This window comes from Gallinula chloropus (genome assembly GCF_964237585.1).
Source record: "Gallinula chloropus genome assembly, chromosome: 12".
NCBI classification, from domain to species: Eukaryota; Metazoa; Chordata; class Aves; order Gruiformes; family Rallidae; genus Gallinula; species Gallinula chloropus.
The window spans coordinates 8,338,950-8,354,172 of NC_140097.1; the positions used below are offsets into that span (position 1 = coordinate 8,338,950).

The 15,223-nt window shown below is 40.5% G+C and overlaps 1 protein-coding gene across 2 annotated transcripts; it reads right to left on the bottom strand.

Moving 5' to 3' along the window:
* Nucleotides 1-464: 464 nt before the first annotated feature.
* CEP15 (centrosomal protein 15) lies at nt 465-11,674 on the bottom strand. 2 transcript variants are annotated; one of them, XM_084269754.1, is made up of 5 exons: nt 11,660-11,674; nt 9,917-9,998; nt 9,064-9,187; nt 3,329-3,403; nt 465-741 (listed from the first exon to the last, which is right to left on the bottom strand). In XM_084269754.1, the coding sequence occupies exons 2-5, from the start codon at nt 9,967-9,969 to the stop codon at nt 598-600; spliced, it is 396 nt and encodes a 131-aa protein (XP_084125880.1). In that variant the 5' UTR covers nt 9,970-9,998; nt 11,660-11,674; the 3' UTR covers nt 465-597. The 2 variants fall into 2 exon arrangements, with proteins under 2 accessions (XP_084125880.1, XP_084125879.1); XM_084269753.1 differs by lacking the exon at nt 11,660-11,674 and adding an exon at nt 11,138-11,373.
* Nucleotides 11,675-15,223: the final 3,549 nt, after the last annotated feature.

A 15,223-nucleotide genomic window follows, 5' to 3' on the forward strand; every position in this document is an offset into this window, starting at 1 on the left:
AAAGCACCAGTGGTTACTGGAGTGAGGTGCAGAAGCAATGAAAGTGGCAATGACAAAAATCAGGGAAAGCAAGATGCAGAAATTCAAGGTGTTCTTTCCAGCCCTACTCTCAGGAATGTTTTTACACAGATTCCTGATGCTAAACGAAGACTCCTCTGTCTGATGCAAACAGCCTGCCTTTCCTGTTAACAGCAACTGCCTCTTCTCCCTCATCCACACAGAGACATATCACACAGGCGACTGCAGTGAAGAAAGATAATGCACAAATTTGTCTTCACTTATCGCACTTATATGTAGAAGCAGAGGATTAAAAATAACCCAAAACTCTTCTGATACTGAAAAAGCAATTGCCTTGATGGGTGTCTATACACCAGTGTTTCTCACTTTTTATCCTAAAAGGCCCTTCAAGGATTATTTCTCTACTACAGAATAAAAATAAAGAATCATACACAATGCAATAATGGAAGCAAATTATCCAAAATAGTTAATTTTAATTTAAATTATTTATATTACAATTTAATGGCATAATGTTCTGTTGCCTGGTCTGGATTATTTTATCTAAGTCATAAATAACAACACAAAATTCAACTAGAGTGTTTATTTTTGTGAATCTTCTTCTGGGTAGCTTATATTCTTTTTTGTAGTTTTCGTTTTCTTAAAACCAATAGGAACTTCTGCTCTTCCTAAAAGAAACGGTTCCCACTTAGGAAGAGATTCTTTTATTGATTCCCAATAGAGAGTCTGAGAAAGATATAAGAAAAAAAACACAAACTTAATCTCCAACTCTGTGTTAGCCCACTTAAAAACAATACAGATATGCAATGCATTATTAAATATTGCCTTATGAGTGAAACAATTCAGAAAAGAAAACACATTTACACATGAAATTTCAAATCTCTTGTACAATACAAAGTACTAGCCTGGAAAGATTTCCTTCTGCAGCATGATTGTGAAGTGACTGAACATGCCCTCTTGTGGTAAGCAACGATTAGTTTAGATCCTCATTGTACCTTTAATAAACTATTTTCCATGATAATCAGCTATTCCAAAAGAAGCTTTTATATTTAAGTACATATGTTAGCAGAATTTAATTTTGAAGTGGAAGCAAAATTGTTTAATGTTATGAAAAGTGCTATGCAAATTGGTTATCCTAGAAAAGTTTGCAGTAATGTTTGAGTAAAATTTTAGACATGATAAATCCAAAGTAATTGGCTCCAGTACTTCTATCCAGGACTATCCCATGGTCTAGAGAAACCACTGTGGATTACCTAATCGCTTCTCTGCATTACCCTGTGCCTCTGAGTAATAAATTTAACTTCTCTTTTACATGGACATACCATTCAAAATCCTAAAATTTTAAGTGCCATGTATAATTTTTGTCCACACAATACTGTGATATTGAGCCAAGACTTTAATCCCTCCACCCATGTATTTTTAAATATAAAAGTCCATTCAGAAAAGTAATTTTGTAGTAGACAATATTTATAGCACATACGCATTGAGCCGTTTTTTCCTTTACTTGTTTAAGTATATAATGTAGAAGAAGCGTACCACACAACTGAACATCTCCTTGCAGAGTATTAAATTCCTGGCTAATCATTTTGATCCTTACAACTCAGATATAACTATGGCTCTTGCAGATTTACAAAAATATTTTCTTCAACAGATTTACTCAAGAATCTTTTTTGACAAGCATATGTGCTGTCACACAAAACTACTCCGACTTAGCAAGCTGGGGATCCATTATAGCCATAACTTTCAAAGTATATTAATACAGACACATATATGGCTGAGTGAAATATGCTCAGAAGTGTTTTGGAACAAAGCACGCACAAGAATTTTGCACCATGAAAGAAAGTTTTCTTTTTCCCACTATTTATAGCACTCTTCTCTCGAAGTATAAAAAAGGCTGAAATAGGATCTTCTCCTTCAAATAGTAGCTCTGCTCTCTCTAAAATCCAACTGCTGCTGCTGCACAGTGTAGACATCTCTGCAGCCATAAGCAATTGCTCTGCGTTCTCCAATTCGAGCGGACTTCACTCTACGTGCTGCAAGCAGCTTAACGCCTAACACAGGCCAGAGGGTGAAGCAGTCCAAAATTAATCCAAGTCTAGAGGTGCCTTGGAAGTCCTCCATGAGTCTAAAACTACTTCTGAATGCATCAAAATAGGTTCAATATTAGTAGCCTGAGATTTTTCTTAGCAAATACCAAGATGTACATGTATATAGGAAAAAGTGTACCCTTTTGCCTAAAATCTGTGAAAAAAATTACCAAGATCACTGAATGGGCATACTGAGTGTGCACCCTGTCACAGTGACAGGAGCAGGCTATTTACAAAACGTAATGTCAGACAAAAACTTTGAACAGTAACCAGAAGAAGTGATGCTTCTCATTTAAGTAATAGCCTAAGCATTACAACACTTGCCCAGCAGGTGTGAAACTAATGTACAGTACAGCCTCTCTTCACAGGCTGACAGTGCTAAAATCTATACCTTTCCCCTGCTTTGGCAGTGCCCTAGCATGCAATCCAGGTGGGATGCTCTGTGCTACTATGCCCATGCAAACTAAGCCACCATACAGTGAAGAACCTGCAAACCACTGGTGCAAGAAACACAAGTGGTCATCTGCCTCAGCCTCATCATTTAGGTGCTTCAGTTGGCACCAGGAAAAGCTGTTCCCAGGACTGCTTCTGTCCTCATCGTTCATTCATCACTACATAACACTGATAAAACACACTTGAGACTAAGAAACTGAATTTGTTACGTGATATCAATAAAATTAGTTCTCAGAGTAAGTTGCTGTTCAAAATTTTTATCTTTAAATAGCATTTTAGGACTACAGGTTGGAAGTAAAATCGGAGTGTACCTTAGCAGTACTTTTCATAAGCTCCCCCACAACCACAAAATAACTCTGAGAAGTAAAAATTTCTCTGTTCATGCTGATAAACTGTTGACCCTGAAATGTAAAGATGACAATCCGTGGCAAACTGAAAATCAGGTGACCACAGAAAGCAAACTAAATAGCTCTGACATAAACACAGTGATCTTCTGGTATTCACAACATTCATTTTTGTATTTGACTTAATTTTTTAAACAGAAGTTCGTATAAATCTGAAAGCTGCTAAATATTTCCACCAGAATGCTCCAGAATCTAGGGACCTTGCCCCAGAATTTAGGTTCAGCTTGCTACACAGTACACAGGCCTTTGGCTATACCAGTCACTGGATTTTAAAATCAATTATTTTCACTTTAAGAACATGCTTCAGGGGGAAAAAAAAAGCAAAATATTTGGTAAACAGCAAATGAAAGACAGAATTCTAGGACTTACTTCTAACTTAACAGTATCAGGATGTGGAAGTAAATGCACTCTTTCTTGCAGCTTTTTTTCTGCTGCTTCTATGTCCTAAAACACAGGCAAAGTACATTTTAAAAACAAACACTCGGAAAATTAAAAGGAAAATGCACACTTAGATAAAGGCATGTAATTAAATTAACTAATTACAGCTAACCAGCATTCAAATAGTAACACTGAAGTTCAGATTTTTCTGTTCAGTCATTCTGAGATCCAACTTGTAAGACTAACTTCCTGCAGTTTCTAAATATGCTCGGTGTACCTTTTCGATAGAAGAATTAAATTGCATGGCCACATAATGCTGTTGCTGTAAAATACCACTATTCTTTCTGCATGCTAGGGTATATTACAGTTAAATTCTGCTCTCTAAAACTTACAAAAAGCAGGGGGAACAGGATGGTTTTCTCTGTGCTGCATGAAGGCTGAAGTATGTATTCTAGCTACTGTAACTGTAAAGTAACTAGGCAAATTATGTGCAAGATCTTTACTCCTCAAGACAAAGATGACTTGCTAATATGCATGCATAACATGTGCACAAAAATGTAGAGCTGCAGCAAGCTGTTCACCAGACAAACTTGGATGACAATGCACCTCACATAGCTTTCTTACAGAAAAAAATAATCAGTATTTGGGTTTCTGCTTGTCCAGCGGATGTGTGCTGGATTCACAAAGGCATAAATAAATTTCTATAAAAAGAAACAACTGAAAAACCAACAGCAGCAAACAAATTAAAACACATAGACCCCAAAACCAAACAAAAAACCAACCCCCAAACCAAACCTAACCACCCTCCCCCTTTAAAGTTCTGACCCATTCTTGTGGGCTTAGTTCCATACCCAAACATTGAAGAGATTGAGTGGTGGGCAGATGAAGAGAGACAGAAAGGGACGTGGGAGTGGGGTGTGAAGAAGCCAAAGCTGAACAGAGTGGAGGGGGAAAGAAAGTATAGCAGATGGCAGAGTTGGGAGCAGAGAGCGGGTGTGAAGAGTACAACAGAAAAACTAAATGAGAGAGGAAATTCCCCAAAGGGACTTCCCAAATATTCACCACCGCTGCCGTTGAAAAGAGTGAGATGCTGGAGAAGCATATCCACAAGAGAGACCAAACATGATTACTCGTATTGAATAATAGCCAACCTGCATTCATCAGTAAGTAAACAGTGCTCGACTCAAGTTTAGTTTGAAAAATGTGACTCAAATTCAGTGGAGAACGATTAACAGAGGGCAAAACCCAGCCTTATTGTTAGCTGAAGTTCAACTTAGCGATGCAGATGCACTCAGTTCATACAGTTTACAGTGGTCATCTTACTTTATTTCCTTTTACTAGGCCTCTAAGTCTAGTTGGATAAAAACTGACCTTGAGTATTATTCTTTCTACCTTTGAAATGAATTCTTTCATGTATCTTTGTCTTATTCCTGTTAACCATAAACCTGTATTTCCCAGTCGTCTTACAATTTTTGGGAAGTAAATTCTGATCTTGAAACTCTGTGCCCAGAACATTGATACTACATTTGATTTTTGGCTTTATTGCTGGACTAGTCACAGAAGTACTCACAGGTTTAAAAGTTTTCATCTAGACTTGGTGGGGAGGATAAGGGATTAATTACTGTGTTGCTTAATTCTAGAGGCCTCAGGTGGGAAAATTGGTGATGTAGAATCTTCTTCCCAAAAAAGAACCACAATAAACTGTCCAGAGTGAAGGAAACTGAATGATATATCTTATAAAAAGGTGGGAAAAGTTTGTTCTACTAGAGGTCTTACATATTTTTAAAGTATTTGAGCTCTAAATCTTTCACTGCTCGAGATGAAGGACATTGTGACTCAACCCTGGTAAAAACTCAGCAAGCTTCTGCAAAGCTTTAGAAAGGACGTAAGGCCACAGTGTGATACACTGACTACAAGATTAGGGCGAATCACTCATCTTTGAAGACTTCCACTGGTTTGCTGTGCGTGTCCTTATCCATTCCATGTAGGGATTTGGTTCCTATTCTGTATTCCAAGGTTTCTTTTATTGTGAAAGGCTGTAACTTTTCCTGATATATGTGGAAGACACAAGTGGAACAGACTGCTCAGAGAGGTTACAGAGTCTCCTTCTCTGGAGACATTCAAAACCTGCCTGGACATGTTCCACTGTGACCTCCAGGTGATCCTGCTCTGGCAGGGGAGTTGGACTAGATGATCTTCCAAGGTACCTTCCAACCCCTGACATTCTGTGACTCTGTGTGATTACAGCATGGCTGTATTCTCTTGTACATAATTACAAACCACATGCAAGCAAAACTCTTCGTCTGTTTCTACAGTAAAGCGCATTCCCTTTAGCAGTAAAGCCAAAGGATGTCTGAGAATGAGCACACTTAAGCCTCAGATTTATCTAAATCCTTGGAAGCAGCAAGTGGCTGCCTGTTTTCAGGTGAGAAGAGTAACAAGGGATAAAGGCAAGGGTGAAATACAAGCAAACATTGAAGCTATTTAAAGTTGTAAGTCAAAGTAACAGAGGACAACACAGGCTTAACTAACCTAGGCAAGGAATTTCTCTGCTGCATGTACTCAGAACAGATACACCACAAATGGCACCAAATGAACAAAGCTTCCATGGCTCAGACCAAGTCTGGAGAAGTTATCACCATAGTGAAAAGAAGGATCAATCAGTACTGCTCACTTCTATTCTTCCACAGGATTTTCCTCCTAGTTCCTCCTTACTAATTCCTGTAGGAATTTTCACAGGAAGGAAGAATATCAATCAAGATCATTACCTCACTGTATACTCAGCTAAGTCATTGGCATGTTTATGATGATAGGAAATGAGCGTCTTTCAGGCAAGAAAGGAGACAGCAGTTGTGTTTAGTAGAGAAGGTCACTTTGGCATAGCCTAGATATTGGATGTGTCTTTTTGTTGCTCACTCTAGTTTGTATGTTGTGCAGTCTATTGTCATTCAGAATACCGATTTAATGACAGACAGTGAAAGAAATTTTTGCTGGAAGGTGTAGTATGCTTTAGAAAATAACTGGAACTACTGAAAGATTAGATGGCACTTCTTGTGTGTCTATACAACTGGTTAAGCCTTGTATGAAAAAGAAATCCCCATCACCAATATAAAAATAAATATATCAGTGGTGGAAATTGCTTTGGAAAAAAGCAGCAAATCTAATATGTCACAGTACAGGAAAAAAAGAGAGCATCTTACAGTGCTTCCCCTAAAACCACAAGGGCTCAAACAAAAACAATTCAAGACCCTACCCCAGAGGTAAAATGGAACGCATGACACATGCATCACTTTTAGGGGACCACATTCAGCTGTCACTTATATTGATATCAGTCTGGCAGAATCCATTTAAATAATTCTAGAATTATATGGCCGTGAAAAAAAGCAAATTTGGTCTAAATTACTTTCCCAGTACTAACTACTATACAACATATTCTTTATTTTCTATTTCATGTTAGAAGCTGTTGCACAGTAATACATATTTCTAAACACAAGAAATATTACTGACAAGTGTCATAAATTAATTATAAATACAAGTCTGATTTCTGCTTTTTTTACAACAACAGTGTGGAAGTACCAAATGATACAGATTTCCCTAATCTGCAATCTCCCACTAAAGACATCAAGGAAAACACTTTGATAATTATGTTAAAATGCTGAACAAGTGCTTATAGTGTTAAAATTTCAATTAAAAAATAGTCTTTAGTTCCTTGCTTCCTACTGATTAGAAAATAAATTAATGTTGAAATGCTTTCCTGTGCATAAATATCAACTAGCACAGAGAAAGAAAAATGTTTTTTTGCTAGGATCACATACTGAAAACAACTGATTTTGCTTACATGCAGAAAACCAGAAATGCAAATAAAAAAATAACACTTCATCATGTCCATGTATTTTTGAGTAGGCCAAATCAACAACTCTCCACATGGTAACTGTGAAATGTACAGTGCCTGGTATCAGGAACAATATTCTGAAGCTGGCACATTAATCAGTCTTGTTTTCAAGCTTCTCATATATTATTCTGCATAGATTTTTTTTTCCTGTTTTCTTCTGTTATCAGAAAGCATCTGCAGGAGTGCATGCCTGTTAAATCTAGTATAAAATTAATAGATTTAAACTGATTTATGCTACTTTATCCTGCAACAGAATTTGTTTTGATACATATGTTTTTGCTTTTTTTCCGTACAAACACCAACATTTTTGACACTTGAAAGGAACAATTTTGAGGATGTGACAGAAGATGGCAAATATCTGTTTAACTGCAAAAATATTTACACTCTGTATATGTCTGAGCTATTGTTAACGTTTCTGATACAACAAGCTTTCAGCATGCAGAAATATACCCTGCATTTATGATGTTCATCTGCATATATTAACCAAGAATGTATTTGTAAAACATAAATTATTAAAATATATTTATGAAATGAAAACATATAATAAAAGCACATGGAAAACGGGACTAAAATTGGTTGAAAACACTAAATTAATGGAGTATGAACTACGGAGAAAAATAAACCAACCACCCACCTCTCCCCAGCCTCCCACACTTGTCCATACGCACTCAGAGGGGTTTGAGTGCCCCAGCCCTCAATGTGCCATTTACCAGAGTCCAAGTGGAAACACCTTCCTTGTCACAGAACAGTTAAGATTAACTGTTCTGCCTTGTCTGCCACTCCCTACAGAAAACTTCCATTTAAATGCAAAGAGGAGCTGCAATAGAGTAATATCCACCTGACATGTGAACATTTTAAGTCATAACCAGGTTATGCATTTAGAAACAAAAAAAAAACCCCAAAATTTCGGTGACACAAATTAATATTTTTCTGCAGTAAAACTTACTGTTCCAATAAACACCATCCATGTAATACAGACCCTTAATAAGTAAGAATTTAAAGAAAATACATGAGAGGTAAGAGTTTTCTGCTGTTTCCTGAATAATAAACATTTTTCAAATGTATGCTCATGCCAGTGGTCAAGTACGACCCCTTCAAAGTCAGATGCCTAAACTAGGGGTTTCAAAGAAGTTTTAGCATTCCAGTCCCTAAAACCAAACCTAGATATTTTTAATTGCTAAAACAAATTTACCTAGGAAACACAAATCTTACCTAAATATGACAACAGGTATGTAGAAGAGCTATTAACCCTATTAACAGTATTACCACTAGGAAGAGCCAGAAACACAAAACACTGCTTCCAGAGATTTGCAAGTAAGATTTTTTAAGTCACTCTATGCCTCTTAAAAAAAAAACCCCAAACAAAAAGCAACCCAAGAACTTCTTCCACAACTTCACACAACCATTCTATGATTGTGGGAGAACATTTCCCACCCTCGACTAAAAGTATTATAGGTTGCTTAGCCCCAATTTCCAAACATACCCCCACATCAAAGTGTAGAGGTGCTTGTCAGACTCTTAAGTTTCCTTAGGCAAAGATGCAATAGCATGTGCTGCATCTCTACATGTACTTGGAAAAAAAAAAGAAAAAAAAAAAAGAAGGTAGTAGCAGCTGCCACCATGAGGCTCATATAAGAAGGGCATGGGAGATACGTAGTGATATCATCAGATAATAAGGACTTGTCTTTTAGTACTTTTTGGTCAAGTTCCAGAAGAGGGGACTGTATATAAGAGAATTCAAATTATAACTATAGAGCAACCACATTTTTTTTTATTCTCCAAGCTCCATACCCATGACATTTCAATGCGGTTCCTGGTAGTTGCAGAAACTTACATTTAAAAGTGCTGCATTCCTTTTATGAGCTGCATCAGCTGCTTGAGTTTGCCATGTCTTTTTAGTCTTTTTGTCTCCTAGATAAGTCTCCATCTGCTGTAGCAGCTCTGATCTCTGAGACAGTCTACAAAAGAAAACATTTTGTTAAGTGGGTAGAACATTTTGCTCAGGAGCTAGAAAATAACCTTTTTACCTTACCCAGTTTTCTCAAAACTAGGGGGCTAATTAAGCCGGCTGCAGGGTGGGTGTGCTGGGGGAGGGAAAAGGTACAGGCAGACACCACCTGCTGTGCTTACATGAAGCTATAATGTTACAACCAGCAGTCCTCATATGCTAAGGTGCTCAGAAGCACTGAATCTCCCAGAGCAGGAAAGACAGGGTGGGTTGGGGTGACTTGATCAGTGCTACTCTTGCTCATTGGCAAGTATTAGTTGTCATAAGAAAAGCAGATTTTCCTGAATCATTAGTCTTTACTTCACAATCTGAGTTTACAGGGCAACAAAGAAGCAACTCTGTAGTTGAGGAGTGGAGTGAAAGAATCCAATTACCTTCCCAAATAGGAATTTAACAGTGACAGGAGGTTAACAATGGCGATCTTAAACCAATACCACCATGGGAAGTCAAAAACCCCATCAACCTAAATACCCTTAACGGCAATCAAGGACACTAATTCCAATAGTTCATGAAGGAAGAGTGCCACCTCCTGGAACACCAACCCCAAGTTGAACTACCACTGCACTCTGCGGAGCTCAGCTCCTCAGTTCACAGGATGGCCATGTGCAGAGAGGGAGGTCTCCCAAGACCCCCATGCAAGCTGCTGTGAGACAGGCAACAACACTGCAACAATACTTACATCTCTTCATGTCTTCTAGCAAGGTGAACTTCCTGAGCCAAATAGGATGACATTTTCAGTTGTCTGCCCCAGTTTTGTCACGCTAATAAAAGAAAAGCAAGTGAAATTAAAACATGTACTTCTTCATATTAAGCAATTTCACGTTAAAAGGTTACATGCTATGAATCCATATACCAGCTATTTCTACAAACCTTGCTTATAAAGTTTAATATTCACATCATTACACAACACTTTGAATACATGCACTCTACGGATGGTAATGAGTAAATCTTACTGCAATCTAATGAGAGAACTAATGTTTGACTTTCAAGTTTCAGATTTAGCATTAAGTTTTCTCAAGTTTCAGGTGCTTACAACCACATACACAAACTTATGTGCTTGCATAATTTGTGCATTACTGCTTACACCGGTGATTTCTAGTTCTTGTCATGTTACTCTGAACACAAAAGTTACACTTGCAAATACAATTTATAACTACCTCTCACAGATACAGCGCCCCATTCACCTCAATCTGTGTTTAAGTACAGGGATGACTGAACTAAATGACATAAGCCACTAGGCTAGTTTAATTTTTGAATGCTTGAAAACTTATGTGAAACTTTCCTGAGCTCATCAGTTCAGTACTGTAACACAGTGCATGATGGAGTGCACAGCTCAAATTGTTTACACCTGGTTTCTGTTGAGGAATGAAGGAAATCAACTGCCCACTGCATGCAAATCAGTGTCCCGCAGCAGTTTTCAGAGGGCTGAGAGTGCTTTGCAGCCTAGTACTTTTTTTTTGCCTCAGAGCTGGCTATGGTGTTGTCACATTAAAATTAGAGCAAATGAAAGAATCTTTCACACACTGGCGATGTTGAAAGCTGGGAGAGCTAAAGGACCCCGCTGAACTAGGACAACGTGCGGAAAGGCCACCTCTGTGTCTAGAAATGTAACTCTGAAGCAGGTTATTTACTTCAGCGGAGGACATTGCCTAGGGCGGCAGGCTTCACCACGCTCCAGAAAACGCCTCTGTGCAACTGGCCTGTTACTAACGCTTCCCCTTCCTTTAGTAAGGCGCATATCTTCTCTGTGCTCCCCCCCCCTCCTCAGGCGGGGAACCGCTGTGCCCCTCCCCAGGGAACCCCACGCCGCTTGCGAGGCCAGGCGAGATCCCTACTCATGAGGCAACGCCTTTACCAGCCGCGGGAGAGGCCAAAGCACAGGCAACCTGTGCCCACGCACCTCTTCTCTTTAGGGGAGCCCGGCTTACAAGCGGCAGCAATGACCGGGCGCCCGGCGTGAGCATCCTCCGCCCGCAGCGCCGCGGGACAATCGCTTCACACGCGGCTTCCCTGGGCGGCTGCCAGGGCGTGAGGCAAGCCGGGCTGGGCCGCTGCGGGCAGCGTTCCCCCGCAGCCCCACGCTCACCCCGTCTCGCCAGCAGCCCTCGGGTGGCGGCGGGGCCGCGCGCTGTCCCCTCAGGCCGGCACCCTCGAGCAGGGCGGGAGGGCAGCGGCCGCGGAAGCGCGCACGCGGCGGCCGGCGGCGCGCGCGGAGGGCCACGCAGCTACCGCCCTCAGCCCCTACCATTGGCAAAGGGGGGAGGGAGGATCGACGATTCCGTCCCATTCTGTAGGGTTTCAGGGGGATGAGGTAGGAAATAGAAATTTAAAAAATAAAAAAAGGCGGACCTAGTTTACCTTGAGCCCCACCGGCTTCGAAAAGGAAAACAACCACCCACCACAAACCCCGTCACTCCCTCACCTTAACCCCGCTGCGATGGAGACGGCCGGAAAGGCGGAACCCAGCCGTAGGCGCTGATTGGCCCCGTGGTACCACAGTAGGCGGAATCAGATGAGGTCGGGATCCGCCTCCGCCATTGTGACTGGAAGAACGCGAGGAGGCGGAGCCCAATCATCACTGGCGGGCGGGCCGCGAGGGCCGGCAGCGGGGCGGTCTCGCGCAGTGACCGTTACCCCTGAGGGAAGCGGGCGGAGTGAGGCGGTGGCGCCCTCAGCTTGTCCCGCGCTGCCCGCACGGGTAGGGCTGGCAGTGTGGGCAGACTCCTGCGGGCTCTGCAGCCCAAACTGACCGCGGGAGAGCCAACCCGCGCCGGGTGCCATTGCGGTGCTGCTGAGGGTTAGGGTGTCCCGTTCTCCCTTGCAGCCGATCGCCGCCGCTCCCGAGGCCATCCTGTTCCCTGACGGGGTGGCCTTGCGTTGGATGCCGGTGGGCACTGCCGGGTAGAAGGCTCAGCGTTCTGGCCTGGAAGCGGGCAGTGAATGCCAGCCAGGCTCCCTCCCCGCGAGCATTTTCAAGTCCTGAGGTGCGATCTTGCCCGCTGTGTTTCTGAGAGCAGAGTTTCTCACAGGCCCCAGAGCTGAGGAGCTCGTGCGACTGGTCGGTCCCTCAGACAGGCTCCCATCCAGAAGGACTTTCTGAATAAAAAGCGCAATTCATCTGCTTTAGTAAATGTTTTGTCCTTTGCAGAAAAACATACACCGAACAATTCTAAGCCAAACACAGCTGGAAGTTAATTTTTCTTAATTTTCTTCATTGTTGCCTGATAGATTCACGCACGTTCGCAGCTGCAGGTGTTTTCTAAAAGCAGCTTTGAAAGAAAGAGCTTGTTCTTTCCCTGCTTCCTTTCTAAACATCGCCTGACCTTGGTGTTTTAAGATGCCTCATCATAAGCCTTTCTTACTGCTGATGTGAAGCTTGGTGTGATTCTTCAGCTGCTCATCTTTTCCTTTTTTTCCCATTCTCTGATTTTACATTTTTGCAAGAAATGTGCATTGATTCACTTTCTGACATATAACCCAGCATAAGTTCCTTAATGTACTACTTGTTTTACTCCAGCTCATTGTAGTGATCAGGATAAATAGTGCTTTGGGCAGGTAGCGGTGGGGTGATTGGGTTTTGTAACCGTTATAATATAAAGATAAGACTTTCCAATAAATGATACAGAGAATAAGGGGCCTGTCCTCATTTCTAACAGTGTGACAAGTTAATGATTATGGTCTTATAAAGTTTAAGGGAAAGCCTAAGTGTTTTGCATATTCTACTTTGAGTTACATCAGTTCTCTGTAATAGTAGTAATCTTTCTTTCTCGTAGCATTTAATGAATTTCAGAAAGAATAAAGACAAATTGAAGTTTGGTTTATTTAAACCAGAATATATGCCATTTGTGGAGAGAATGCAAAGAAGTGTTTAGTTAAGCTAGCGATACTATCAACTGTTCAGTGTTGCAGAAACAGGCAGGATGGAAGCCATAATTTCTTAATGACTACTTTATGTGACAGTGGGATGAAACACTCTGTAAGTTCATAGCTAATGAGCTATAAGCTCTACATTTAGTTTTTCAGTATTAATGTTCTTTTTTCGTTAGAAGAGCAACCTAACCTAGACCAGTTCCAAATTTATCAAGAAGATAAGCTTTAAACTTACTAAAAAGAAAGAAAGAAAGAAAAAAGGCTGCTAGCTGCTAGTAACAGCCAGAAATCCTCAGTAGCAGGCTGTTTGGAATAGGTGGTTCCTTGTAGCTACGAGGGAAGTCAGTGGGGGTCATTGCAGAATCAGGGCTTTATAGGCAGGAGTCACTTACATGGGGAAGGGCATTTTTTTGGCATATCTTAATGCCTTGGCACATAATTGTAGCTTGTGTGTCATCATCCTCCCTCAGTTTCCTGTTACACTGTGCATCTTAACAGAAAAAAAAAAGGTAAAAAAAAAGGTTTTATAAAAAGCTTTCCCCCCCCTCAGATAGTGTGTCTTCATTAGATACTTGTATCTTTACATGAATTTACTGTTGGATCACTGGCATAAAAATCTGCAAATCTGCAAAGCTGTAAGTGAGACCCTGAGAATCTGTATTTACTGCCAAGTTGTGCTAGTACCAAGTGTACACTTTAACACCAGAGTAGTCTCTGTGTTGCTTGGTCGCAGCCTGCGGTAGAAGTGTTTCACATGAGATTGTGTCATCTGCCTAAATACGGATTAAGGATTTACTGTTGGCATTGAAATGTGGGCACTGTGACCCTGGAGGGGGGTTTTAACCCTGCAATTTGGTTTTACTCTGAAAATTCAGGAGGGGTTTTCTGAGCGAAATTGGTGAATTGTGACACTAGGTGGCACTGAAACACAGCTAACAAAGACTGAAGCCTTGCAACACACAAAAACAATCAAACACATTCTGTTCTAACATGCAGTTAATTATATCCTCAAAATGATGTCTTGGATTGATATTACTAAACAAACATGTATAAAATGTAATTACAGACAAGTGAAATAAATACTGTAGACTTATAATTGCAAGATATGTTTTTTGCTTGTAATATGCTACACACCTGTGCGTAGTTTATATAGCTAGTATTTTATTTTGTCATTTTAACTAACATTTAGAATGGCGTGATTTAGCTTTATGTGCTTTTATTTACTGGTACCAATTTTTGCCATATGTTAGTTTTTAAAAACTGGAATGTTTTTTATCTATTGGGATTTTAAAACAGGAATATTTCAAAGGGAAAACAATAAGGAAGGCATTTTTAATACATGACCCCTTCAACACTTTTTCTTAAAAATGTGTGTATTTTAGGGTTTTTTCCTGATCGTTTTGCTTTCCCTCAGTTCTTTTTTTTACCTCTGTTGCTGTAGTGGCTTAATATCCACTTGGAGGTCCAAAGTCAATCTGTTCAGCAACATTTCTTAAGTGATACCATTGGTAAAATATACCAGGCCTACAGGACAGTCTAAGAGCCATGAAATCCTATCAGAGCAGCTTGTGGCCATCACCTTGGCTTCTGGCAGTTTTCCCTATCAGCTGCAGAAATGATCAGCAGCATTTCAATCAACTGCACAAACCCTGTGTGAGGCTGCTTTAAGTTACAAGAAGCCTAAAAGGCAAAGGCATGCAAGGCAATGTCCCCCCAGTGCAGGAGCGAGCTAATAAAGCATCAGATATAGAAAGTGCAAAGATTGGCTTCTGGTTTCTCTTTCCCCTGACATTCCAATATTCAGGGAGTTGCTGTCAACTGTACTGTGGGTAGGGGAAGAACCGACAGCTCTGAGCGTGGTGGAACTCCAACTGGTTTGTGTGTCCTTGAAAGTGTAGTGTGAAACTGTGTATCTGGCCAGGCCAAAATGTCCATTGTCAAAGAAAAAAGTAATGGTTGAGGTAGAAGGACATGAAGGAAAGGGTATTTTATTTATGCTTCAAGTAGAGATAAAGACCCGATAAATAGACAAAGCTAAGAAAAGCAGTATTCAGCTGCAAAATATTTGTTTGCTTGTTTGTTGCTTTTGAGAAAAAAGATCCTTTTAAATTCCAGG

Coding starts and splice junctions, on each gene's coding strand:
- CEP15 (XM_084269754.1), bottom strand. CDS start 9,969: ATGTCATCCTATTTGGCTCAGGAAGTTCACCTTGCTAGAAGACATGAA. Junction 9,188..9,916: donor GCTAGAAGACATGAAGAGAT/GTAAGTATTGTT, acceptor TTTCTTTTGTAG/ACTGTCTCAGAGATCAGAGC. Junction 742..3,328: donor CTGATACTGTTAAGTTAGAA/GTAAGTCCTAGA, acceptor TATCTTTCTCAG/ACTCTCTATTGGGAATCAAT.